At 41.7% G+C, this 26,674-nt stretch overlaps 2 protein-coding genes across 2 annotated transcripts; one reads left to right on the plus strand and one right to left on the minus strand.

Moving 5' to 3' along the window:
- Window positions 1–1,073: 1,073 nt before the first annotated feature.
- Window positions 1,074–6,954, minus strand: LOC119188224 (insulin-induced gene 1 protein). The gene is made up of 5 exons (XM_037436157.2): window positions 6,394–6,954; window positions 5,883–6,004; window positions 4,807–4,973; window positions 2,251–2,350; window positions 1,074–1,529 (listed from the first exon to the last, which is right to left on the minus strand). The coding sequence occupies exons 1-5, from the start codon at window positions 6,575–6,577 to the stop codon at window positions 1,482–1,484; spliced, it is 621 nt and encodes a 206-aa protein (XP_037292054.1). The 5' UTR covers window positions 6,578–6,954; the 3' UTR covers window positions 1,074–1,481.
- Window positions 6,955–7,187: 233 nt separating this feature from the next.
- Window positions 7,188–25,664, plus strand: fidipidine (coiled-coil domain-containing protein 93). Its single transcript, XM_037436156.2, has 18 exons — window positions 7,188–7,553; window positions 7,754–7,855; window positions 7,946–8,040; window positions 8,140–8,251; window positions 9,302–9,397; window positions 10,730–10,804; window positions 11,657–11,800; window positions 12,633–12,680; window positions 13,659–13,745; window positions 13,832–13,924; window positions 15,648–15,710; window positions 18,260–18,550; window positions 19,892–20,000; window positions 21,699–21,781; window positions 23,186–23,223; window positions 23,509–23,593; window positions 25,069–25,182; window positions 25,466–25,664. The coding sequence occupies exons 1-18, from the start codon at window positions 7,533–7,535 to the stop codon at window positions 25,526–25,528; spliced, it is 1,719 nt and encodes a 572-aa protein (XP_037292053.2). The 5' UTR covers window positions 7,188–7,532; the 3' UTR covers window positions 25,529–25,664.
- The last annotated feature ends 1,010 nt before the right edge of the window (window positions 25,665–26,674 follow it).

The raw sequence follows: 26,674 nt of genomic DNA on the forward strand, positions 1-26,674 counted from the left end.
TAGAGAAGCTGTCACGTTAAAATGAACTCCACAAATGTGAAAGACAGGGGCATAAAGCAGTTTCTGCGGGCCCACCTACTCAACTTACACGTGCGTGCCCACACATTCAGCAGCTGGAAAACACTCTTTTCATTCAATACACAAGAATGGGATAGGACAAATAGAAAATGCACAGCAAAAAGTGCAGAGAGCCGAGAAATGGCACCGATTACCCGATTGGATAAACATGGCTAAATACACAACACACACAAACACAGAAAAGACAGCGTAGTCATAGGTAAAATTAATTCAAAGATTATTACGCACCTCACGATCAGATTGCTCGAGGCACTGAAAATGGAAATTAGACCATCAAGAGCCATGGACAGAAATTTACTTGCAAGTCGACAATCCATAGGTGATAACCTTATTCTGTGGTAGTTCCAAAGGGTAAGAATAAGTGCTTGAAACAACCAACAAGCTCAATTTGTAGCCAAACACAGTAGACTTGCAGTGCTGTAATGCACTTGTTCCTTCTTTGCTTCTCACTTATTGGACACAGTACCACAGGCAAGAACCTTGGTTTTGTTCATTTCACTGAGCACAGCTACCATATTTGGAAACAAGAGGCAGTGAAATTGCGACTTCTTTGTAACATACCAGAGAAATTTTTCTCCGAGTGATCAAGTAAGAACGTTTAATGAAAGGCAGTACACATATGCCAACAGACGTGTAAATGTAGGCCACACAAAAAAAAATGTAGCACCCAAATGTTACTACCGTACAGGAAAGAGATAGGCTTGCTTATCTAGAAATCGAAAAGTTTCTAAATGCTAGATTTCTGTCTCCAGCACACAGATGTCAGCCATCAGCCAAGCAAATCTGTAGCCAGGAAAAATTGATCATCAGGTGTTTACATCATTTCAGATCATCTCATGCGAACCCACAGGACATTTAAATACACAGACATTTTAGATGCAACACTTGTTACAGCCAATACATTTCCTTAGGCACACTCTAGGCAGAACAATAAAGCAAAACAAGAATAAGTACAGATGCAAGGACGCTGCCCCAACAATTCCTTTGGTCACTGGACACACACTAACATCAATATAGGCAGAAAAAAAAAGCTGTGCAAACAAAACAGCAGAATTTCACGGGAGTCACGCACAGTGCTGCTTTAACACAGCTCGGTCCGTGCACAAAGGTCGGGCAGCAGGAAGGCAGTCTCCGGAACACGACAACAACCCCGCATAGTCAGTAAAAAAAGTCAGCATCACAGATACACGCTCTTTTTCTTTTCTGCCGAGCCTATAGACACACACAGCTTGGCAGTTGTGCTGCTTGTAGAAGTAAGTGGTAGTGCCAGATGATCATTCAGTGATAGTTTTCACATACTCCTGAACCAGCACAGCAAGCTGATGCCATGAGCTTCATTGCAGACCCTTGGCAAGGTACGAAAAAAAGAAAGCCGTCCCAAGAAAGAAATGATGCAATGTGCTTCATTCTTGGTGCTTCTTGGAGGTAAGAGGTTCGTCAGACGACTCTCCCTGCAGAAACAAAGTGCCCCACTTAGAGAACAGCCAAGTGATGAGGCAAAAGTGCACAGCGTATGGTTATAAGTTAAAGGACAACAGAGAGAAATACTTAACCAATATAAACTAGGGCACGGACTAAGGTAACTCTGTAGATGTGTACGTCTTGATCCTAGGTTCATTACTATAAGAGCAAATAATTGTGAAATCTTCGGTTATTTAGACTTTTTTTGCTTCAAGCTCCAGCACCTGAACATGAGTCTGATGCCCCATATTGTGAAGTATCAATTTTGCACTCTTGCCACACTGGCTTAATTAAAGTTGCCGATACCTGCCATGACAAGAATCTTGTTCCCTGGAAGACGATGTAACTCGTATTCACCGATAGAGTGTTCGATAGCTCAGGCAGACGCAGTCAAAATCTTGGACGTCCAGGTGAGTTAGGGCAGAAGCTTCCAATAAGGCGTTGCTACCCGTCTTTTCATCACGCACATTTTCTGGTTTGCTAAGAGCCTTGTTGAGGCAACAGCAGTGTCCATGTTTAGAGCTGCAGCGCAATTCAATATAACGTAAGTGAAATAATTTTTCTTTGTAGTGTCCATTTCAGTTCATCGCTAACTCTTTCCTATATATCTGAAGTCTTTTGTGCCACTGCTAGCAAAATGCCAGGCTGGCGACTACACATGTCGCAATATTTGGAAAAAAAAAAAAACTTAAGGATTCCCAGTGTCCTTACCAGTGCAAGCAGCCGGCCAATGTTTCCAACTGTGATGCCTCCCGAGAAGAACACACAGGGAAGCCAGGATCTTACAAAGGCCAGGTCTTTCTCCGAACACCTAAAGAGCGAAACAGATTTTGAGAATGTTTCAAGTGTTCAGTTAAAGTAAACTGAAACCTGCAACCAAAAAATTTCATTGCTAACATCAGCCAAACTTGGACTGATTTTAACTACACCATGTTTCGGGCAATTAAGTTTACATGCCCGCATGTGATGGCAACATATTGTCACGCACAATCCAGATGGCGTAAGAATAACTATTTATTGGGGCTAACTTGTGCCGAAAGGTAAAGGAAAATGTAGCAGCATTTCTAACAGGTTATCCGCAAAAGTAATGAATCTCCGAGAAGCCCTCGAGCGGTGCACCACTTCTTTCTCGTCAAAATCCCGTGCTGAGGAGGCGCGCACCGTCACGGCCTTTTCTTGTCTCATCATCGGGCCGCTGGTCACTTGGGGGCGCACGAACTAGCGCGCGTAGTTTGAATAGTGCGTCTGTCTTGTGTCACTATCCCTCCTCCAAGAACGCATCGTCCCGATGCGTAAAAGCAGTGTTGCTGACATGGTCCGAATGCGTGGTTTACATTGGAGAAATAAGTATTCCTTATGATCGGGTGTGTGTAGTTCGATGTTCATTGCCTGTCATAGTATGGCTTCATTCTGACTACATGCACAATTGCTGTGCTCCTTCGGCATCTTGATGAGCTCACTTGTCCTTCCGGTGACACCTCGTACCTAGTTCAAGGAGCTGACGCGACGAAGGACTCGGTAAGGGCCAAAATAGCGGCGCAGAAGCTTTTCGGAGAGACCAGGCATCTGCACGGGAGTCCAAATTCAAACTCGGTCGCCTGGTGCGTAGTCGACTCCTCTCCGCCGAAGGTTGTGAAGGTTTGCATCAATGCGTTGTTGTTTTATGTGATGTCCCGCCAACTGCCGTGCTTCTTCGGCTCGCTGAATGAACTCGCTGATGTTAGGCTTGTGCTCTGTATTGTCGCTTACAGGCAGCATTGCATCTAATGGTGTGGTAACTATTCGACCATAGACTAGCTGGAATGGCGCCACTATAAGCATTGTAAATGTTTTGAAGCAACTAACTCGGTTCACTGCCCGACTAATGATGGCCTGATCGATTGCGCAGGATTTGAATGTCACATGGAACATGCGGCTCACAATTGGCCGATGCCAACATCAACAGCTTACCATTTGCAGGAAGTTGCAGAACCAAGAAATGAGCAAAGGCAGTTACCTCATATAAAACTCAGGATTGTCACAATATCAATGATAACTAAGTGACAACGATGCCAAGGAAAGTGTAGGGGATGTTATTAGAAGTAATTGTAATGTAAATGTGAAGAAAGAAAAGTAGACGAAAAGATAACTTGCAACCGGCAAGGTCCGAGCCTTTGAATAATGCGTCTTATGCTGTATTACTGAGCTATGACGGCAGCCATCCCCCCTTCCACTTTACGAGTATATGTGCATTCAAATGTGTTAGCATCAATCAGCACTGCCTGTTGCTATCTCGGTGAGCGTGGAACGTTATTCTTTCTATGTTTTTTGTTTTTTGCCTGTAGGTGTCGCGTAGCACGTGATCTTATACGAGCTGGCAGTATCAAAGAGAACGAATACACAATATTTGGTTTTCAGATGCTAGAATTAATGCGTGGAAATACCGATAACCATTAAGGACACAGCACAGTGTACGACTGTATGGGATGATCTAATGTGCAATAGTAGCTTTCTCAAGTAAGTACAGATAGCTTTACTGACACGAATTGCTCTTATTTGTACAGTGCTTTCATGTACTAGCACTTCGAGAAGGATGGAATAAGTCTTTAAACATTACTTATTAAAAATTCCAGTGAATAATTATGTTGTTGGTGGTTATGCTTCACTTCTAAACATGCATTAAACAGTATCAAGATGCATGGTGCATGATAATACCAGCAGTTTATTGTGGCATTGTTTTGCCAGCCATGATGCTGAGAGCTTATTACCTTTTGCAAAAATAGTGTGGCATCACCATATTATTTCAAAATGAAGGCAGTTTTTGACAGTAGGAGAACATTGTATTGCTGCTATGCTTTGAAGTCTGTACCAAGGAAATCAAGCCCAGAGAAGACCGTCATGGTTTCATCATCCAGTTTGTCAAGAGGCTTTTGTCACACCGTAGTGAGCTGGAGTTTAGTGTCACACATATTACAGTTGAAGTAGGGCTTGAATGTTCCTGACTGCTACAATGCAGTGACCAAGGTGCACACCACTTGAAGATTGAAAAGCGTTCTATGGAATAGCCATGTAATCAACTCGGATTCCATGCGGTGGCCTATGCACCAACAGCCTCTGAGATGACAACCAACCAAACACACTAAATTTTCTGCACACTGACAGGTGCAAATCCTTCTTTTTTTCAACCTGCCTGAACCCACTTTGCGTTTGACTAAACCACACTAGCCAACCCTTGAAACTGTATATTAAACCACACCAACACACTCTATAGAGGGAGAAAATGCTTACCTTCCAATCCTGTAATAGACAAGAAAGTGGGCCACTAAAGTCGCTACAAGTGCCGTAAGGATGCTGAGGCCAAAGCCACCTTGTGTGCGGTCGCACAGCCACCACAGGCTCACAGACAGAAGCACTAGAGACAGTGCGGGTTGCCAGTCACTCTGCAGTTCAATTTTCTGTACACAGCTCAGTCAAGGGCAAACAGAGCTTTAGGCTTTGTTTGGAAATAATATTGCTTTGTTAAAATGTTATTCAATTAACCACTTTATTTCACCAGAATTTACTTTTTTTTTTGGGCATCACTCCATGCTGTTGTTATTGCGGCTTTCCATAAAGTAACCAACCAGCCAATGTTTTCTTTTAAATGCATATGCGTTGCTGCCAACATTATCAATGCACCGTCTCAGCCAATCTAACACGCTGGTGTGTTTTAGGAGCAGTCTTCTTCATCAGATGAGCACCTACCCCAGTGATAATATCGAAGTACAGTGATGCTACAAGGCAGCAAAAGGCACTGATGTAACATTTTTGTCGGCAAATCTCGCAAGGCACTCATTTATATGAGAATAACAGTGGGATGCATATCAGATCATGAATCCCGCCTTGCGCTCATTGCATTTTCAGGCATGATGAAAGTGATGCCACCAAAATGATTTTTATAGAATAAGGTAACTTTTGGTTTATGTTAAATGAAAAAGGCTGTTGTAAAGCCGCAAAATATTTGCACCAGCTGGTATATAACGTTCACCCCATATATCGCAGTGTGTCAAATGGAATTTAGTGAGACTCTGGCTTGGCAAAATGGGCATGTATTGCAGTAGTGACACTCATACCGCTAGCCAAATTAGATTTACAGTGTGCGACTTGGTATTGCATATGTCTTGCCCTGCTCGCTAGCAATGACGAACTATGAAATATTGAAGTTCGGTAGTTACATAAACCATTGGCAAATATTTGTCAAGACGTATAAGGTTAAAGAGCACATGCCCCAATGCTTCAATGCTGAATGTTGCCAAGCTAGCCACATATTTCTGTCAAATGTATCAAGGAAGAACAATACATGCACGAACGTTATTTAAGGATACAGCGCTGGCTTGATTGATCCCCACGAAGAGCGCGATGCACTTCATGACGTCAGACCAGTGGTGGGGAATAGTCTCCTCGCCAAGCTTGTGGTCCAGGCATGGATACAGCAGGCCTACGGATACTAGAAGTAATGTTCACAATACGTCAATATCAGCTAAACACAGCAATGTTTCTGAGTTTACGTGACAGACATGTTAAAGACAGATAAGTGCAGGCGCCAAAAAGCTAGAGACCACTGAGAAAAGTGAACTGAAGTATAATCTGAGCTGTACAGCTTTCAATCAAATTCAGTGCAGAAACTTGTTCTAATACGCAATCAATGGGCCATCCGTGAGCCTTGGCAAGAATAGAAAGAAACGAAAAAAGCTATCTTTGCTATTCACGGTCTGGCATTTATGCGATCATTTCGGCCTAAATAGTCGATTCCACACTACGGTGACGTGATATGTCGCTTGGTTAGGTGACAAGCGGCTTGCTAGTTGAAAAAAGAAAATAAAGAAAAGGACTCACCCGCAGCTGTGCCACATATGGCGGGAACCCACCACGGCGAAGACATGAAGACTGATCCGATGAGATTTCGTTCGAACGCCGAGAGGCGGTACTGTATTTGAAAGAAGTCCAGCATTAAACTGAAGAACACACCGACGCAGAAGAGAAACGAAACTCTCCACAGGAGGCTTTTCGTGGCCGTCATGTTTGTTGTTGCAAGAAATGCCCGCTGCCGCCGGATCACACACCACCGAGACGCTTCTGCGCGCTTCCCGCGATCTGTGGCATCCCAGTGCTGCGCGAGAAAAGTCCTTCGGATCCGGATCTCGGTGACGTGATGGCTCCTGAGCGTTCACCTCGGTCGAGTGGCGCGATTGACAAGTCACACGCTTTGACAATGGGTCAGCAGGACGACGCGTCGCCGCGAAGTCGTCCGTAGGCGCAAAGTTGCACTGACCGCGCGGATGATGCCCCTTCGCCCGTCCGTAGAGTATCAGTTACCTTTGGCCGGGGAACTCCGCACGCGCGATGTCGGGGTGCAACTCTACGTAGTCTTTATCGCGCAGGCGACGCTTCGGCGAGCACGTTTCGCAGCTTGTATCATTGTTTATGTTTCACTTTTACCCTCTGGAGACGTAGGGAAGTCAAAAACACACGATAGACTACGTCCAATCAGCGCTTGGGGCCATGCTCGTGCGATGCCGCGTCCAATGGGAGCGCACTCGTCCAACACATGACCGACTTCGATGTCGCACCATCAGCGCCGGTTCCGTTTTCCGGCCTTGCTTCGCTGTTCGCATTGCTCGCTTGTTTTTCTTTTAATTGTCCCGCGAGAAGCATTCGCGTTGAGTTGTCACAGTTGCCACATGCGGCACTTTGATGTTTCGCTCATTCGCCTTTGTGTTGCAATATTGTAGCCTCGTCCAAGCGCAAAACCGATTTTTTTCACGATTTCTTCTATGAGTCTTTCTTTGTCAATTCGTGGCGCCCTCAACCGCAAGTTGTGTTGTTGTCGTTGATACGAAGCGATGTTAGAGCTGCGAGGGGCGTTTACATTCGCCGGGATATTTGCGGCTGGGATCAGTTGATGCTCTTTAACGAAATATAGGTCGTCTTAATAAAGTTTAAACCACCCTCTTCCCGTTCATCTGTTGTGCGCCATGGATTCAGCACTCATGCAGGTAACCGGAGCTTGATGGTTCGAGGCGAATTATTTGTGCCAATAATTTACGCCCTGGTTATCCTAAACTTCGTTACATTGTGATGGTTACTTCGCGAAAGCTTGTTCTCGCCCTCTCGAATACGCTTAGAGTATGATGTGTCCGCGAATAAAACATGCACCAAACGTTCGCCTTGGTTTTTATTTTGGCTCTCAACGCAGACTAAAGGCGACCAAGAGGACAAGATGCAAGAAATAAGTGAGCTGCTTGTTGCAGCTGGTTACTTTCGTGCACGAATTAAAGGTATATCGTCTTTTGATAAGGTAATAAACTTCCCATCATTTAAGCGTGCTTGTTACGCGTTTCTAAGCGTTCTACCCTTTAGCAACTCATTCAACGCGTTTGTATTATAGATTGTCGGTGGCATGGCGTGGGCAATCGAAGTCTGCGCTGTGGATATCGACGTCGACCTTCCATTTAACGAAAACCTCAGCATCGGTCAAAAGATGTAGGTGAAGTTTTTCGACTAGTTCTTGTCACAGAACCAATTGATTCTAATCATACAACGACTCGTGGCATTAATACACTGTACGTGTGTCTTTGACAGATCGCTGACGGAGAAAATAGTGCGAGTGTTGCTGCGAATGAAATGTCCGCATAGGATCGAACCCCATCAGATACAAGGATCGGACTTCGATCACATATTTCCTGTCATTCAAGTGAGTTGTTGCATTATGCGGTGAACATTCTTGCTGTTTTCAGTGATTGCAGCTCAAGCAGACCTTACGCCGCCGTTAAGGTGGGCGAGTCATTTCATATGAACCAGTCATCAAAACATTGGATAAATTGTGTTTAGCCAATCACCAACGTAACTTTACAATTGCACGAAATTCTAACAATCTAACTAATTGTAGCTAACAACCGTGTATACTTCACAACATGTCATATGGGCACACTGGAAACGATAAAAAAATGTAGTATTGATAAAGCTCCTTCAATTGAATTTGAGTGGTGCAAAATACTGAGACCTTGTTAAAAAATCATTTAGGTAGGCATCATTTTCAGCCTTACTGCAGCACCAAAATGTGCATTACAATATGTATGTTAGTTGTGACAATGTAATTGAGCTTACATGTGCACGTTAAACATAAACCTCTGTGTTTTGGCTTTTACTCACTCCACTCGTGTGTATAGTGCATTCATGGTTAAAAACACATCATAGCTATTAAGTAAATGAAACTGACAGTACCAGTGCCCTAATACAACACATGTATACCTAATAAAACACACATATTCATTGTGGACACTTATGTTCATATTTCATCAATGGGTGTTATGGTGCAATGGGGCAGGTTACCTTGAATAAACTGCTTAGCATGTTGTCTCACAATGATCATAATCCTTCAAAATTTTGGTATCTTCATCTGTCAGTGAAAAGTGTCATGCACTGCACTAACAGTGGTAAAAGGTTGCAATATATAAAAGGGTGCATGAAGGAGAAGTTCTTGCTGCATAAACGTGATTTGCAATATATATCCTGCGTGCCCTGCAGGTGCAAGCCGAGGCAACAACTTACAAAAAAAGGCTATGTGGTCGAAGCTTTGCCAAATACTGGAATTTTTTTATATTTGTGTATAACATAAACCTGCACACAAAACTTGTGCAGCTTGTAAAGGCTGCACAGCAGAATTATCTCAATTATGTGGATTAGTGCATACTCCTGCAATAAGAAATACTTGTGTTCTTTTCCTCTATTTCTCTGTCTGTAGTGGCTAGTGAAAAAGGCCATTGAAACAAAGGCAGAAACTGAGGACATTCACCGAGAGTACGCCGTCTACTTGTTCAACAAGGCCCATGGCTCAGTGGTGAGTGCGTGGCAAATCCTGCCTATCACTATTTGCAGTGGGATGGTTTATTGTGACAAACATGTTTAGCCTGGCAACGAAGGCTGGAAACCGCCTCACCTGATGCATTATCACATGATACGTTACCAGATATATATTAAGGGGTTTGCATTTTATATCTCTTTCACCTTCTATTATTACTCCTCTTTTTCATTTGATGCTATCATGCACGGTTCAGCACTAATGTAGGAGATATTATGTGACATTTGATAACTGTAAAACAAATTATACAGATCTGACACACGTGTTGGATTCATGCGTAGTGAATGTTTAGTGATGCAGCTATTTAAATGCTTTACAGCAGATGGTTATGCATATAATTGTGTTTAGTTTCATTCTATATCACTGATAAGCTCACGCTGTGTCTATATTTGTACATACTGCTTCACAAAGCTTGGAACTTTTTACTTGTGCACCATCTATGTTTGTGCACTAAAAACCATACTGACGTGCAAATACCAAATCGGGCACAGGCATAGTGTAACATGTACTTGCAGTAATGTCAGAAAGATGAAGGCAGCGGATTGGGGTTGTCGCGAGAAAAGTGACGACGGTAGTATTCACCGATAAGTATAACACATATATCTTCTACTAGTATATCCTCTGATGCCGACTCAGCAGAAGCCATGTTAAACCTAAGAGTGCATGGGAAAACTTTCCAAAGAATGGAAAATGAAATGGAAATCAATATAAAGTGCACCCTAAGACATCCTGGCTCTCATGAGATTTAAATTGAGACTAAGACGGCAAGTCTGTCTCAGTCGAGTTCTTCAGAGCATATAGCTCTGCTCTGGGGCATAGCGAGAAACTTTTGCCAGGGAGAGGGGAGAAATAGGAAAGAGAAAATTAATCACCCTTCGTTTATGCACATGTCTGGATGTATACTCATGTAAAATTTCAAAATTTTAGTGTGTTTTAACCCTTTCCACTCTCCTCAACCCACCATCTCGCCCACACTCTGCTGTGCCTATGGTCCTACTGCAATGTAACTTACTTGACACTAGGGTGGCATAATTCGATTTATTCTAGCCGGTGTTAAACTGTGGAGCTGGCACATTTCATTCATCTAGCGATGGGCATCGGCAGTGTTGTGTCTTAAAGGGTGCATACCTGTAAGTTACATCGTGTCGAGAGGGAGGTGAAGGGCAAGTGCTTCATAGACGCACCCCTATGCTGACACCCATGTGTGTAACTGCTAGCCTCCATTTCTCCCATCCATCGTACTTCTTGCCTCGGTGTCAGAGAAGTCATGCAAGGTCTTATAGCTCTATTTGTGTCTTTCTTCTCTTCAAGGACACAGTCAACAAGGACATGTCTGGCAGAGTGCCATCTGCTGCAGCCTTCTCAAATGCATATGCCACTTTGCAGGTGAGTTGGGCTCTCTGACAACATGGTGTACTAGTAGGGAGTCTTACTGGCTTGATGTACCTCAATATGTATGAAACCTTGTTTACAGGACCTTGTAATTGCTTTATTGCATGGAAACCTTCTGAATGCCTGTGGGATCATATACTTTGAAAATAGACCAAACTATTGCATTTTGTTCTCAACTACATAATTTATAATGTTCTTGTAATATTAAAGGAGGTCATGGCACTCTATGCACCTTGTGCAGGGCAGTACAGTACAGTTGAACCTTGTTATATTGAACACAATTGTAACCGACCGGCGGTGCTCGGGGACGTTTGTTGTAAGTGCAGTTTTGTGCCATTGGTATAATGTGCATTTCCGCAGTCGTGCGGGTATCGTTCGTTTCAGGGAAAGTTAATTTTAAGTGGGGCCGTTACATGTAGGCCCGACTGTACTAAATATTGCAATGATTCACAACCACATTTTTATATCATTCTTACACATTAGGTCACAACCTTCTTCAAATACATGTGAAATTAGGTATTTTTTGTCAACCAAACTTTGTTCTGTTGTAACTTCACTTTCTCATGTTCTAATAACCTTAGTTTGAAATGCCACATAAAAAAGCCAAAGATTACTGCATTTATATTGAGATTGAAGCATAGAATAATGTGTTCTTGTGTCTAGGATCTCTCTCTTTAGCCAGATAGCTAATTTGTTGGAGCCAATGTTAATGTCTGCAGTTACAATGAATATTGGATATAGTAGCCAACTAACTTATGATCCTAACATGACATTGCTGTAACGAGGCTAGACTGATAACTTGTCCCTGCCACATATTTCAAAGTATTCCGAACATTTATTTTAAAGGAGCGGTACCGCCCAAGGCGTCGCTACCGCCATCATGCTCGGCATACACTCAAGACAGAAGCTGCCCAGGTGCAGGCCACTCTCCTTGAGTACGGCTCTGGCACGCATCGAACCAGGGGTGCTGAGGGTGATCAGTCCCAGCAGGTGTGTAGGAAACTTATGTTAGATTTGTTGAAACTTCTGCTTCTTCTTCTTTTTTGCAGACAAAGAATTCGCAGGAATTGCTTGGTGACAAGAAGCGATGAAAAGTGCTTGAAGGACGGGTGTCAAATGAAGCCAATGTTGCAACAAGTTGTCTTGCCTTCTTCAGTGCTGCAGTTAGTTCTTGGTGCCTTGAATAATTTCAGCTGATCACTTGTCGAAACATTGGCTCTTGTGACACCCTCTGTTCATAATTTCATTACTCCAATCTTCCACCTTCTCTTAAACTTTTGCCTTGTTTGAACTTCTGCCTTGTTTGGATTTGGTTACAAGAATTGATATTATGCCACTTGAGTAGGATAACCTGAAGAGGTTGTCCTAGTTTATGAAATACCAATGTTTGGTTAACTAATGGAAGTGTCACTCCTTAACTGTGTCACGAAGTACACACTTTGGCGCATGTGTTGCAGTTATGGAATAATATATAATATTTGCTTTGGTTATAGTATAGCTGTGGTTCTGCTAACTTGTCTAGCCTTGCATTCTTTGCCAATCCACGGATGTAATGACAGACCAAAGATATGCTGAAAGCTCAGGGCCAATATTAGTGCATTATTAAACTGCAGTCATGCATGTCCTATGTTCCCCAAAACTGAATAAGCCTTTGCATACTTTCAGATGTTTAAAAATTCCTGTTCTTTAACAAAGGACAGAATAAATTTTTGAGGACTGTTCTTTCTTCTTGCTGTAGACATTGAAAAGATATGGTCGTCCGTGTCAAGTTTGATACATTGCTCATGTTCACTTTTACAACTTCATTTTTATGGTTTTTCAGGAATCTGAGGTGATTCTGAGCAACATGGCTCCTCTAGCTTCGGCAGAGGTGAGTGCTCGTCAGGCATGTAAGCTGCTCCACGTTGTGTTATATGTTTTTCTTTGGTGTCGCAGCCAAGCTCACACTCCTGTCCGTAATGTCTTTGCACCCATGGCAATGTGCTGCTGACCACAAAGCAGCAAACATGTTTCCTGGTGTAATGGAACGTGCATTGCTATTACATGCCGAAATGCCTGCATACTGAGACCTCTGGTGTGACATCTCTCAATTTTTTGCATTACATTCCCATGATCCCATTCTGTTATTCACCCACACCTCCTGTGTTGCTGTGAGAAGATTTTTACTTGAGGCATCTTACTACACAAAGAAAGTGTATGTTCTTCAATCATCAACTTTAAACCATTCACATTCACATTATGTTTTGACGAAATGACTATATGAAGCATAGCTCATTCGTACTACATGTATAGCTTGATACATCGAATTATAGTATACAAAACAGTACATACAGAAGCCTTTTCTTGACTACCAATGTTTAACAAATGCATGCTTGTACTGAGTGCTGAACAGTTGATATAAAGAAGATACACTCAAAGCTTGATATAAGAAATCTGGATATAACAAAATATCAGTTATAACAAAGTAAAAAAAAACTAGCCTTGCAATAGATTTAGTGTTAGGAACAAACATTTATAATGATTTTTCCGATATAACGAGCTTATTTTCATGTAAGATGCAAGTTTGTTAAAATTAGGTTCAAGTGTATTCCAATGTGTACTTTTGTGCTGTTACGTTTGCTTGAGTTTTTAATACACCTAGTGCATAATAAACACTGGAAGGTATCTTAACAGCCACGTCATTGTGTGTAGTAAGCTGTCTTGCTAAGAGTTTACCTTTACACTTACAAAGACAATGTGGCGAAACTATTCCAAATAGCGCAGTCGAAGTTGACACCTTGACTTAAAGAACCGGCTTTGTCGCACTACCTGTCCACTCCAAAAAAGCTGCTTGCTCTTGCGCTTGCAGGGGCGTGTGACGACCAAGTCTGTAGGCAACATTGTACAGAAGCAAGCGGCTGAAGCCCGCGAGATAGCCGAAGACTTGGAGCGTAGGGTGAGATTCCATTTTCTTGCACTACATGCAGTTGACGAGGTGCATGTTGCCTAATGAGTTGTCATGTACTGCCGCTGCAATTGCAGCCAATGATCCACATGCCTGGTGCTGCCCGTCATGCAAGGATGCTCAGCTTGGTGCAGAAACAGCTAGAAGCCAAGAAGGAGGTCTTGCAAAAGGTGGGAATTTGCTGTTTTCCCAAAGTTTGTCTGCGTAAAAGTGAGCTAACAGCATTAAAATGTCACATGGCATATACTTAGCAATAACAGTACAGCCCTTGCCATAAAGTTATGCCTCAGAGTGATGCTAAGTAGCATGTTAAATAAGGTTCAGTGGTATTAAAATTTTGGTTTGCTTTTCGATATTGTAATGTTTCAAATGCCCAAAGAATTGATTTGTGGGGTTTAACGTCCCAAAACCACCATATGATTATGAGAGACGCTGTAGTGGAGGGCTCCGGAAATTTCGAACACCTGGGGTTCTTTAACGTGCACCGAAATCTGAGCACACGGGTCAAATGCCCAAAGAAGAAAATTGTGTTGAGATATATATGTTAATGAAGCACTTTTTGTCATAGGCAGGCCATGATAACTTTTCAGTAGTTACAGTTACTATTTGTATACTATTTGTAATCTGTGAAATCGAAATGCTGTCTTGCTGCGGTTTGGATAAGGCAAGTCAAGAAAGTTAGGATGGGCCTTTGTTCCTTTGGCTTCTGATAAACGATTTCTTGTTAAAGGGACACTACAGTTAAATAACAATTTACATCAGAGTGAAAGCTCAATGTATGACAACGTCTAAAATGACAACATTACCAGCAGCAGTGAGGTAAATGCATCACAGCACATGTGCTACACGTAGGACATTTGCAAAATGATCCCAATGACGTGAGAGGTACTGCCTACAATTAATCACTAGTAATTGAACTAGCTGCACTAAATAAAGAACCTTCCGTGCATCAAGAGAAGTAATAAAGTGCTGCTTGTTCATTTTTGTTTGATTCATGGAAAAAAGAACCACTGGGCGTTACTATGGGGAATGGCGTCAGTGGTTCAAAAGTTACAATTTTCGCATAGTTAAACTGGACAGGTCACACCATCTAGCGGGGCCCAGCTAAACGAAGCACGTCTGCCTTCTCGGAGGTCGTGGCAGGAAATTGTTCAGTGACCGTTGTTTCTGCTGTGGCTCCCGCTACTTTCGTTCTGCTGCTACTAGTGTTGGCGGTTGCGATGCAAAAGCCTGGCAATAATGTGCACGGCAACAGTGACATGAGACTTTTGAAGTGCGCTAACTCGATGCGGACCACTAAAATGTGATTTTTTCATAATAAGCACTTCTTTGACCCAAAGTAACACTACGAGGCATCTGGACTGCTATTTCAACAATCAATGTCTACTTAATAGTTGCATTTAGTGTCCCTTTAAAGGAATTTACGCAGGCGTAAACAGCTGTAGTGCTTTGACAATAGTCTTTTCAAGCTCTATGTTTTTCAAACATGCCTCTTAGCTTTAAGCCCGCATGCATGGCAGTGTAAAGAAAGGCACAGATATGTACATGGCAACTTCTACTTGTGTTGAAGGAGAGACCTTAATACATGAGTGCAATCTGTGATAAGGCTAGGATTTCGCTAATTTGTATCTGCCAAAAATCTATGATGACAAGGTATGGCAGAAGTGTCGTATGCACCGCTGGTAAAGAAACGACATGAAAGCCCTCCAGTTAAATTTGTGCCTGGGCTGCCGAGGGAGAGAGACTATTTAAGTGTGGGGGTGAGCTGATTGTGAGTGCAAACTTACTCTGAATTCATAACTCTAAAATGAATTTTTGATTGGAGAGCGCCATAACACGTTTTTACTGCACCAACAACACTCACATGCGTTATTGTCCTTTGTTTATGTGCAGGGTCAGGATCAACTTGAGAAGCTGCGTGAAGAGTATGAGCTGCTGCAGAAAGAGGACAAAGAGGTACAACCCTGTTTTTTTTTTTTTTTCTGAATGTGAGCTGATTCACTGTTCTACATATCTCCTTCCAGCCAAGGGTTGATGCTGCGAAGAACGTTTTAGGGTGGAAGGAAAAAGTCAGAAAAGGAATTAGAGTTTTCGAAGAAGGGTACTTCGCATGTCCATGTTGCAGGGGTACAACAGTTGTCTGTGCATTGTGTGCTGATCGGATGCAATTTTTTATTTTTGCATCAAACTGAGCCGGAACTGTGAAGTTTGCTCATTATGTGCCATGCTGCGCCAAAATACCTAACCAGCCTCAAAATTTTCTCTCTAATGTTAATTTTGGCTAGAAACGAAGTACGCGTTAATCACCTACAGTTTGCGCATCATCATCCGATCCAATCCAGACACGCAGACCGTAATGCCAGCTCCTAATTAGGTATAATTTAATCTCACTGTAAAAGAAAAGAAAAAGGATTGCAGTTCTAAAATTTCATGACCTTGTAGTCTCACGTCGTGCGGCACGATTTTAAGCCACCTATGCTGCAGTGCACCTTTACTATGCAGAAAAGCATGCTATGATTTGGAAAGGGCCACTAGTACTTGTCACGAGACACAGCAAGTCCTATTTTTCAATTGTTTCCTGCATGCCCACGCCACACAAATAGTGAGTACTAGTATAATTGCTGACATTTAAAAAATTACTGGTATTCATTCAGAGCTGTGTGTGACGTTTCTGCAGATTTAAGAAACAATAAACAAAAACATACACCAGTTTTTTTTTTTAGCCACCCCTTTTCGTTTCTGTTTTACTACCCTATTTGCTCTATTTTGATGTGACCAAAATTGTAACGTGGGGGTGGCTTTTCATTGTGCCCCAAAATGAAGAGTACTAAAAATAATAGTATTTGAGTTTCACTATTTGAGTGCAATGGGAAGGTTGAATTCAGGGAAGGTTGAATTCAGGTAACGATAATCTGTTTAAAAAAATCATGCTACATTTGTGTAAATATGGTTATTTCTCAAATTTCTAGGTTGGGACTGTCAAGCGATTAAACAGGCTCTACAAATGCTAATGTGGACTTCGACATTGTTTGCACTGTGGGGCGGTTCAACAAACAGCTATTTATTGAAATAGCAGCGCACTGTGTTTGAGTTAACTGTCGTTAAATAGTTTGTATACATATATTTGTCTTTTTGAAAAGTTGGTTTCATTCGTTGAAATACTACTCTAATTTTGGGATCGCAGGCTAAAAAATGGAGTGTTTAATTTTGCTGCAACTTGCTCCAAAAGTAACATTTTACTGCTCCGAAAATCACTCTGGATCGTAATTCAACTGTTGCACCCCTGTTGTGGTGTAATTCCGGGTGAGATTTTCGGGCCAGCGATAGCGTCCAGCTTTAGTACAGCCACATTATGTAACATTGATCTTCTTTTATATGGCTCGCTGTGTATGTGATCTAATGCATTGCCAGTAGGCAGTTGATTTAGTCACCTCCTTCTGACCGCCTTAAGGGAACTCCAGTGCGTTTTCATCCATAGTGAGATAATGCTGTTTTCTAATAGTGGTGACAGTCCTGAAAAAGCTAGGGTGATTCATTTTGCCTAGGCACTCGTCAATAATTTTAATTACGCAAAAAACGACGAGTCAGAACAGAAACCGAAACGGGGAGCCATGGTGGGTATCCACTGACGTCACAAGATAGCGTCGCGGATGACGTCACGAGATCCGCTACACCCCGCCACGGCTGGCCAGGGTGTAAACATAGCTCAGATGCCTTGATCTTCTGATGCACGAAAAGCAAGTTGGCGATGGAGCTGACAAATTTGATCTGTGCTCGCGTTGTCGTCACCTCGTTGAAAAAAGCGTGCACTGCATCTGTCTGCTGGGAAAGGCGGGGTTTTCGAAAAAAGAGTAGGCCCTGATGTCATATACACAGGGTGGTCCGCGTTTGCAAGTGTGATTTCAAAATCAGCTACAAATTTTAAAATTTGTTTTCTGAAAAACTAAACGACTTATGCTTGTATAGTTTGCCACATATCACCACGGTACCGATGCGAACACATGTTTAAAGTTTGATTTAAATCGATGAATATAAAAAAAATGCCGGAGTTCCCCTTTAAGAAACTAATCCACTTAACTATTTTAACTAATTCACGTTCTTTCGAGCAACTCAATTACTACACTTAGTTTATTCCCACTTTCATATTCAGTTGTGGGATTGACATGAATAGCAGATTGACTGATGGAGTTTATAAAATGCAAAATCTGATAATGTATTGTTCTACTGTTTAATGCCATTTATTAACAACTGTTCAAGTATGAGGTCAGTTCTTCAAATTTTCATCATTTTTTTCTTAATTTATATTACATACCCTAAGTTGTGCTGCAGTATGGCATAGGCAGTGGGCTGTTATCAGCTCTGTTTTGCACGGGTAACGAAACTCGTTTGCTTTTTTGCACTCTTGCAGTCAACTTTTGGTTTTAATGTTTTTGTTTGTTTGATTGATTGATTGTTGATTCTTTTATTCATTCACATTTCTATGTGCATGGATTTTTTTTTCACAGGCTGAGGCTCAGCTCGAAGAAGTGCGTGCGGCCGCCAAACGCATTGCTGAGGGCGTTGGCAGCCAGGAACCACAGCTGGCAAAACTGTGCACACTGCTGCGCATAAACGCTGAGCTTGCCGACCAGGAGTCTCGCTTTCGAGCCAGCTGCCGGCAAGAGATGCAACGGCTACAGGAGCTTGTGGCTTCGCCAGAGCCAGAGCAGGCGGCTGGCAACACTGCAGAGGACAGCCAAGTTGAAGCTCAGTGTCAGCAGGAGAGGGAGAGGCTACAGCGCATGCGACTTCTTCTGGTAAGGGAACAACAGAAAGTTGGGCCAGTTGATAAGGCAGCATGTTTGGATGCAGTGCAAGAACGACAAAGACTGAAGAATACAGAAAGGACAGACACAAACGGCACTCGTCTGTGTCCCTTCCCTACTCTTTCGTCTTCATCGTTCTCGCTCTGTATCCCCCGCCCACCCAAAAGCCATTTCCTTCATGTGAAACAGTAAAAAAAGCCTAATGAGTGTATATTGATAATTGCTTCCTGCTCAATTTTACAGCAGAAACATTACAAAAAAAAATAAAGAGGAACACTTGTCTCACCTTCTTGTCAGTAAGTGGTAGGAAGTCGGGGAACCAGAAGTGTCACTGGAGCTTATGTTTAGTGACCCTTCTCTTTGCACAAGATTATTCTACTACTACAAATCCACTTGACGGTAGAGGAGATCGAGGAGTGAGGAAATAAAATTGCTGTTAAGAAGAACTCCTCACTCTTCAAAATCTTAAAAAAAAAAATCTCCCGCTAAAGCGAATCATGTGTAGATGCGAAGCAGCAGGCATTAACGCTTACGCTGGCAGTGGCGGTGACGCTGGCGCTCATGGCAGTGTTGTGCAGAAGAGAAACCTGGGGAGGGGCAAAGCATGCATTGATGGACCGGTGTTTCCTACGGGATGAGAGACAGATGACGCTTTTTTTTGACAAAATTTTCTGTGACGAAATTTTTATTGTTCAATAATGCACAGGAGAAGTCTTTCACAGGCACTACTTTGGCGGTCGAGATCCAGTGCCTATATATACGGAGTGGGCAGCACACGGTTGTGCAGCACAAGCAGTCGGTTTTTTCATTCAAGAAACTCGCTATCAGACGCTGCTTGCGTAGGCGTTGTGAGGTGAGAGAGGGAGAGCATAAAAGAGAGAGAGGGGAGGGGATGTGCATGCACAGTGGGGGGAGGGTGGGCTAGACATCGCAGGACTGAACAACACAGCCCCCGGCATAAGATGCTTTCCATCTAAAAAAAGGTAAAGGGGGCGAGGGGGGATGCAGCCCCCTTTGATTCGTCATCTCGCTCCTGCCAAGCGAGCTTCGTGCATCTCGGTGCTCCACCCCAAAGGTAGCCAACCCCTAACCTGTAACGTTCTGCCATCTTTATGCTTCTTCCTTTTGCACCCCTGAAGGAACAATGCTGGGAGATACTCTAGCGAACACTACAAGCTCAGTGCATATTGTTACAGATAGACGAGGTGTGTGTGTGTTACAGATATGTTTTAAATGTGGGTGCTGTTCCCGCTTGCGTGATGTGGTTTCCCTTCTTGAAACAAGAAGGGCAGTATTAAGACACTGTTTTTATTTTTTTCCTTTGACGTGCAGGCTAAGAAGAACAGGGAGATTGCAGCCATACAAAGAAAGATTGATGAAGTGCCGTCGCGCGCAGAGTTGAACCAGTATCAACGCCGTTTTGTTGAATTATATGGCCAAGGTGAGTGTCTGGTGTATGTCAGAGGTTTCTTGCGAGGATTAGCACGGCAACCCTGATTGGTGAATACTAGCCTTTTGCAAACATTCAGACAAATATTTGAGATAATTGATTAGGTAAATGTTAATCTGCATGCAACACTTTGTAAAGGTGGTTTCTCTGCATTGGAGAAATGCCAAGCCGTGAAAACACTTAGTATTCAAGTGCACGTTAGTTTGCATGTAGATTTTGTAAAGATTATTTCAGTGCAGTGAAGGGGTGCTAAACTATGAAAACAACTATTTAAAGGAAATTTGCATTGTCGTGAAGCACCACTTTTCAAGTTTTTTTAAGCTTAATAGCGTGTTATACCATCTTATACGTTCCAAGCATAGTAAATTTTAAAACGTAACATATTTCAGAGGTTATCACTTGCATCCTACTAAAAGTTGAAAGTCAAATCCTGCTACTATTCAAAATTGCTTCCACTTCCTTTTAATTAAAAAGAATAGTATTTGCACAGGCCTTGTTTTAATTGAAAAAATTCACAAGTTAATTGGGTGATGACAAATATGTTCATTTTTTCTTATAACATGTGATATATACTATTGAATCTCACTTCGAAATTATTCTACCAAAATCACTATTTGCACAAGTCTTGTGATTACAAGTAGTACTCACACTGCAGAGGCTTGAGGACTACATGAGCAAGGACACATGCTAAAATAATGTGAACTGAAAAGGCTTGCGATGAATTTGCCTAAGGAGCACTGCGGTAATGTGTGAAGTTTTCTTTGTTTGCTGTAAGTTTTCCATTTCTCTCCTCATCCTATTGACATTTAGAATGGTCTTTACAGCCTCCCACATGAGTTGTCTAATGATGAATTTGTGTAACAATTGCCAAATTTCGTTCCCTGATGTATAGGCTTTCCTGATCTAATCCTCTTTTCTTTTTCTTTGTCAATGTATAAACTCTTTTCATTGTATTTTCAGTGCATGTATATATTCACTCCTGCATTATCTTGCTATGCAAGATGGCAGTATATGTAAATTAAAAAAATTAAATAAGAAGTGCTGTGAAGCAAGAGGCATAGTAGACGTATTTTGTTTGATTACACTCTTAGAGGTGTCTGTAGGCGATGACACTATTTATTTTCATTCTTTTATTTATTCATTTTACTTGAATAAATAAAAATTGTTATCGGTGCTGTCTGCTAAATAATTATTTGTAGATGATACACAGCAAAAATTTTTCACTCATGCTTTCATCTGTTTGTTCTGTATTTATAGTTCACTGAAAACAATCAAATTAGCATCATCGGCAAAACCAGCTGTTGGCCGATCATGCCACATACTTTCCTTTTGTCTTTGACAGAGTGAAGTTGCCCAGAAACATGTATATTTTAGAATTGACATATTTTTTGTTGTAATTTAGCTATTGAAAATCTACGTGAAGATTATCTACAGGAACAACTCAGTTTTTATTATTAAATTTGACTCAGTTTAGCCAATTAATAAAGAAAGAATTTGCGGCCTACATTTGTTAACTTGGCCTTGTGGTTTCTTTATTTTGTAGGCTATAGACTTAGTTATAAGTGCAAAGTCAAAATTACATTGATCATGTTACACATGGAATGTATTGCTTATATTGAATGAAAAGTGAGCTGTTTTGTGAGCTGAAAAGTGAGCTGTTTTGAAAAGTGAGCCATAACTCCCTTGCAGTGGCTGCTACCCACCGAGAAACAAAGCAGTTCTTCACACTATACAACACTTTGGATGACATTCGCATGTACTTGGATAAAGAGGTATGCATAGGGGCTTAGGCTTGCTGGTTGTATTACTACAATTGAGCTGAAAATCGACAATGACAGACAAAAGTGCGAAATGCTGCATTGGTTTGCTTGGCCTGTTGTTAATTCTTTTGGCGGGGTTGGTGCAGTAAAATCTAATTGATAGGCTTCTGCTTCTAGCAAGTATTACACTCCCAGGTGTCTCTTGCTATTTCGGTCTTATAGGGCAGGGTGTGTTAGCTTTATGTTTGTGACTTTTCTCTTCCTAATAATAGAATTCGTCAGGTTGTATCGGTACGAAGTTTATGAAACAGCGCTTCCAAGGGTTCGTCTACATAATATTCCACACCCTGCTTGCATTCTTTCATCTGGAGATAGAATTCACCTAATTTAGTACTATATATTTAAACTAAACTTTCTAATGGTGTGACATTTTTTGTTGGTGAGGCATTAGTTGACTGTCGTGCATCATGGTTCCAGGTTGACATTGAGCGTGTGTCTGTTGAGCAGAACTGTTGAGCATGTTTTTGTTGAATGCAACACAACTCGCGCAGAAGAGGTGAATGAATGCATGATTTCACGTCACACCCATATTAGCAGACATTGTGGTGACATTACAAAGCTTGTGCAGTTACTTCAGTGTTGCATGGAAGCTCAAAAACTGTAAAATAGCTTCATTCAAAAGAGGTGGTCATTGCACAGTGTGTAGCACAAGCGACTGATGAAAATTATGAGATTCGTTTTGTGCAGTTTATGGCCATGATCTTCTAAGTCGTGGAGTCAGACCATCAGGCAAGGATAGCAAGCCTTATTTAGTGAATTTTTTATAGTCTTTTCAGCTTGAAATATAGTTCTGTGCAGCATTATATTTCTTCCTCATATATATAACTGCTATAAGCATTATGAGATAGCATACAGTCTGTTCTGTACGTCCTTAGGTATATCTTAGCAGTGATGCTCTACTGTTCATTCATCAAGAGTTTTCGTGTGTGCGTGTCACTTGCGAACAGCTATTTTGGGGAACTGCCACTTGTCACAGTTTTGAAAAACGTTAAAATATGTTAACTTCATTAGGTCCTTATCAAACTGTGTTCCAATGTGTGTCTATGTATGATGTGTGTTTGATATATCAGGCAACATTTTCTCTAGTACATTTGAAAAAAAAAATGAAGTGCTTGTTCCTTTGTTCTAGTATTTCACGAGTATAATGCATACACAGAGCTCTCCTCACAGATATTTAGAACACTGTATATGACGTCTGTAGTACCCACGATATCCCTAATTGTTTTTGGCTGTGATGTAGGCATTGTATTTTAGGCTAAACTTGCATGTGAAACCTTGTGGTATTTGTCTTGGATACATTTGTGAGTAACAGTTGGCATTTGACTGATAGTATTACACTGGTGACTTCTGTTTCAGATTGGCCTACTCAACTCAGTACTGGAAAACTTCACAGAGTAAGTGTTGTGTGCACTGAACGTGCGTATTTGTCTGCAGTTGGCTAGTTTGGCAGTTCTTGCATCTTTTGACGGCTGGCCAGAACACTACGCTTCAGAATATACGGATGTACTGTACACTTCTTATGGATTATGCATTTGTCAGTTATTATTATTATTATTATTATTATTATTATTATTATTATTATTATTATTATTATTATTATTATTATTTGCCTTCTGCACATCTGTGCCATGTCACTTGTTCCTGCTGAAATTCAGGCCATATTTCCTGTGTGCTTACAGAGCCATGTCAAACCCAGCCACCAAAGATCAGTTCCTGGCACAGTTTGAGCAGATCGTTGAAGGTGTCAAACAGAATCGTTTGAAGGTATACTTTCATTACTGTCATTTCATTTTTTTTCCGCTCTATGCTGTACTATCTGGCACCATTATGGCTAAATTTATAGAATTATGGCTAAAGTTAAGGCTACGGTGTAATAAAAATAATTTAGGTGTGGACACTCTCCACCCGCCGCGACGGAGAGCGCGTCCAGGTGTCCCACCATGGTGGTCTAGTGGCTAAGGTACTCGGCTGCTGAACCGCAGGTCGCGGCATCAAATCCCGGCTGTGGCGTCTGCATTTTCGATAAAGGCAAAAATGCTGTGAGCTCGTGTGCTCAGATTTTGGTGCACATTAAAAAACTCCAGGTGGTCGAAGTTTTCGAGCCCTCCACCATGGCGTCTTTCATTATCATATGGCGGTTTCAGAATGCTAAACTCCACATATCAATCAATCAAGGGCGTCCAGGTAATGTTTTCCTTTAATACATGCGCTGGCCCCAGTTTCGTGGAGGGTGCTGCGACATGGGGGCTTATTAAAACCAAGCGCCATGAGGCGAATGCATGTTTTCTTTTTTTCACCTGGAAGTATTTTATTTTTAAACCGTGCACGCTAGCAACTAGAGCTAGAAATGCATACTGCATTTCTCGCGATCGAAAAACGCCACTTCCAGCAAATGCTGCATTGGCTGCACGGTGTTAGAAAAAAAAATCATACTTCCAATGCTGAGTTGTGATGGGGTAATGCTATTATGGGCACTACGCATGAACTCGTCTTCTACAGTACGTGCATTGGTCACAGTTCCGTCGGCAACGCGCCGACATGGCGGCCGAGAGGAGGAAACAGGCGAACATTATCTGGACATGCTGTCGAGAGGAGTGTCCACACCTAAATTATTTTTCTTACATTGTGGTTATGGCTAACTAGAACACACTCCTTTGCACATCTACCAGTCATACAAACGTATCTGCATGAATATGGCTTATGCACTTCGTGTAAAGTCTATATAGTAGCACCATGCTTAAAATCTATAAGTACGTAGTAGCAATGCTAGATAATGCTCTTGGGTTAGGACTTGCAAAACAGGTTCTGTTTTTTCTGTTGTTCTCCGTGTACATTTTGGGTTGGCTGTAATGGTACATTTGCCAAATAAGCACTCATAAGCTTATACATCTGGCTTGAGCACTTTCTTCTTTTTGGTGGAAGGGGTGCTTTTCTACTTTGCCAACTGCTGTACTGTTAACGACCACCTACGTGCTGCACTACTATTTTAAATGCAATGTTTAAAAACTGAGTGAGTTTCTTGCATGAGGTACTGAGCTGTGTAATATTGTGAATGCAGTTAGAACGAAAAATAGTGTCAGCAATTTTGACCTAGTACTTTGTCAGCTAAGTGCCCAATTTCTTGGCATGTGTTATTGAACGCATTAAAATGTAATCCTTTCTTTCGCTGAGTATTATGGATGTGCCGGCGTTCAGGTCTTACCTGTTCAGGTGTGAGATAGCTGTTTCTCCTGTCGCAGGTTGAGAAGAAAAGACAAGAGGCTAAGATGTCACGTGACAGACTGCATGATAGCCTCCTCGAATTAGTGGACAAGCAGAGGCTCTACTTCCGCACGGTCAAGGAATTCAAGGAGGTACTTTGCTCGCTTCACTGAGCTACTCGATTCTGTTGCTTGTGTATTCCACTACAATTCACGTTATTGCCTCATAAAAAGCCTGCATGTTTGTAGAGTTTGTAATAGGAGTGTCTGTTTGCACATAGTTACCTTTAATGCTGTGCTGTTGTGCAATGCCTGTGCACCAAGTATTCATGACAGTTCAGTCTATAGCAAATATCCTATCCAGTGGAATTGTTTTGTGAAGTGAATTTTAGTTTTGGAAGTTTAAGTTTTAATTTTAAAACTCTGTTTTATGCAGGAATGCCGGAAGAATGAAGTCCTTGTAGGGAAGCTGAAAGAATCATCGGGGAAGCAGCGATGATAGATTGTACATTTTTCTTGAACTTGCTGCAATGTCTACCAAAGTGTTGCACATTCCACGAGCTCTTTTTCTTATTTTTAGCCCTTTCCTTTCAGCTGATAGCTGTAATAAATGATATCTATATACAGTACAAATATCCGATTGAATCTTCATGTCTTTTTTACACATAGATGCAGGCTGTGCTTGCATGTCTGAGTAGTCTGCTTAGTGCTTACTCCTTTGTTCATGTCACACATATTACCGGGTATTGGCAGATGGCAATGAAAAATCAAAATAGCTTTGAAATATATAATGGCACTTTTTGCTTCGATGAATATTTTGCAGGTGTTGCACACTTTGGGAATGGGTGGGTGGCGTGCTCTGCTGCTCTGAATACTGGGACACTATTGATCTTGTAGTGCAAGTTGCATACTACTGAAATGTGTGTCATGTGGAATGCTTCTTAAAACTTCTTCATGTGTATGTACTGAACATTATGAGATATGTCCGGGGTTTTGTTATGTGCACACCCTTTGCAAAGGTTTGTGGAATTGCACGTCCCAATCAAATCTAGGTTAACCTACTCTTAAACCATCACTAAACTGTGTTTATGACAACATCTGTGACATGTAAAAACTAATGGCACTATGAAATTTAGCTTCCTCATGAAACTCTTGTATGCTAATGTGACAGAACTTTTGTGTGATCTCCTGTGTTTCTCATCTGTGTGAGCAACTTGCTGCGATGGCTGTTTAGGGGGACGACAAAAATCCTGGGAAAAAGTGAAGCTAGTTTTAGGCATCACTCATTAACAGTTCTAATGCAATAACATTCTTATTATCAATGCATGGGTAACCAAAGCAATGCATTTATTTGATTTCATTTACTAAAACATCAGCCTCCTTTACAAGAAGAACACACCGGCACTGGCATCAGGATTGGACGAGCAAGCATTCATGTTTGTGTAGGTACAATCGGTAAGAGGCCGAACCCACTATTGAGAGAGGCTGGCAAAGACATCCTTTATTCTAAGTATTATTGTGTTATGATAGGCCTGTAAGAAAACTATAGTGTTGTGCGTCAGAACATTGGAGATATCCTAGTAATAGAGTGATATTTTTACAATAGAGGGTAAAGATTATACAGAAAGGGTGTGATACGCTTGTC

This window comes from Rhipicephalus microplus, chromosome 1 (genome assembly GCF_043290135.1).
Source record: "Rhipicephalus microplus isolate Deutch F79 chromosome 1, USDA_Rmic, whole genome shotgun sequence".
Lineage (NCBI taxonomy): Eukaryota > Metazoa > Arthropoda > Arachnida > Ixodida > Ixodidae > Rhipicephalus > Rhipicephalus microplus.

Excerpts from the sequence above, each read along its gene's own strand:
- LOC119188224 (XM_037436157.2), bottom strand. The coding sequence starts at position 6,577 with ATGACGGCCACGAAAAGCCTCCTGTGGAGAGTTTCGTTTCTCTTCTGC. Across the intron at positions 4,974-5,882 it reads GGATCAATCAAGCCAGCGCT|AAAATTGAACTGCAGAGTGA; the intron begins GTATCCTTAAAT and ends AGCTGTGTACAG. Across the intron at positions 2,351-4,806 it reads GTCTATTACAGGATTGGAAG|GTGTTCGGAGAAAGACCTGG; the intron begins GTAAGCATTTTC and ends TTCGCTCTTTAG.
- fidipidine (XM_037436156.2), top strand. The coding sequence starts at position 7,533 with ATGGATTCAGCACTCATGCAG. Across the intron at positions 7,856-7,945 it reads GTATATCGTCTTTTGATAAG|ATTGTCGGTGGCATGGCGTG; the intron begins GTAATAAACTTC and ends TTTGTATTATAG. Across the intron at positions 10,805-11,656 it reads ATGCATATGCCACTTTGCAG|GAGCGGTACCGCCCAAGGCG; the intron begins GTGAGTTGGGCT and ends TTTATTTTAAAG.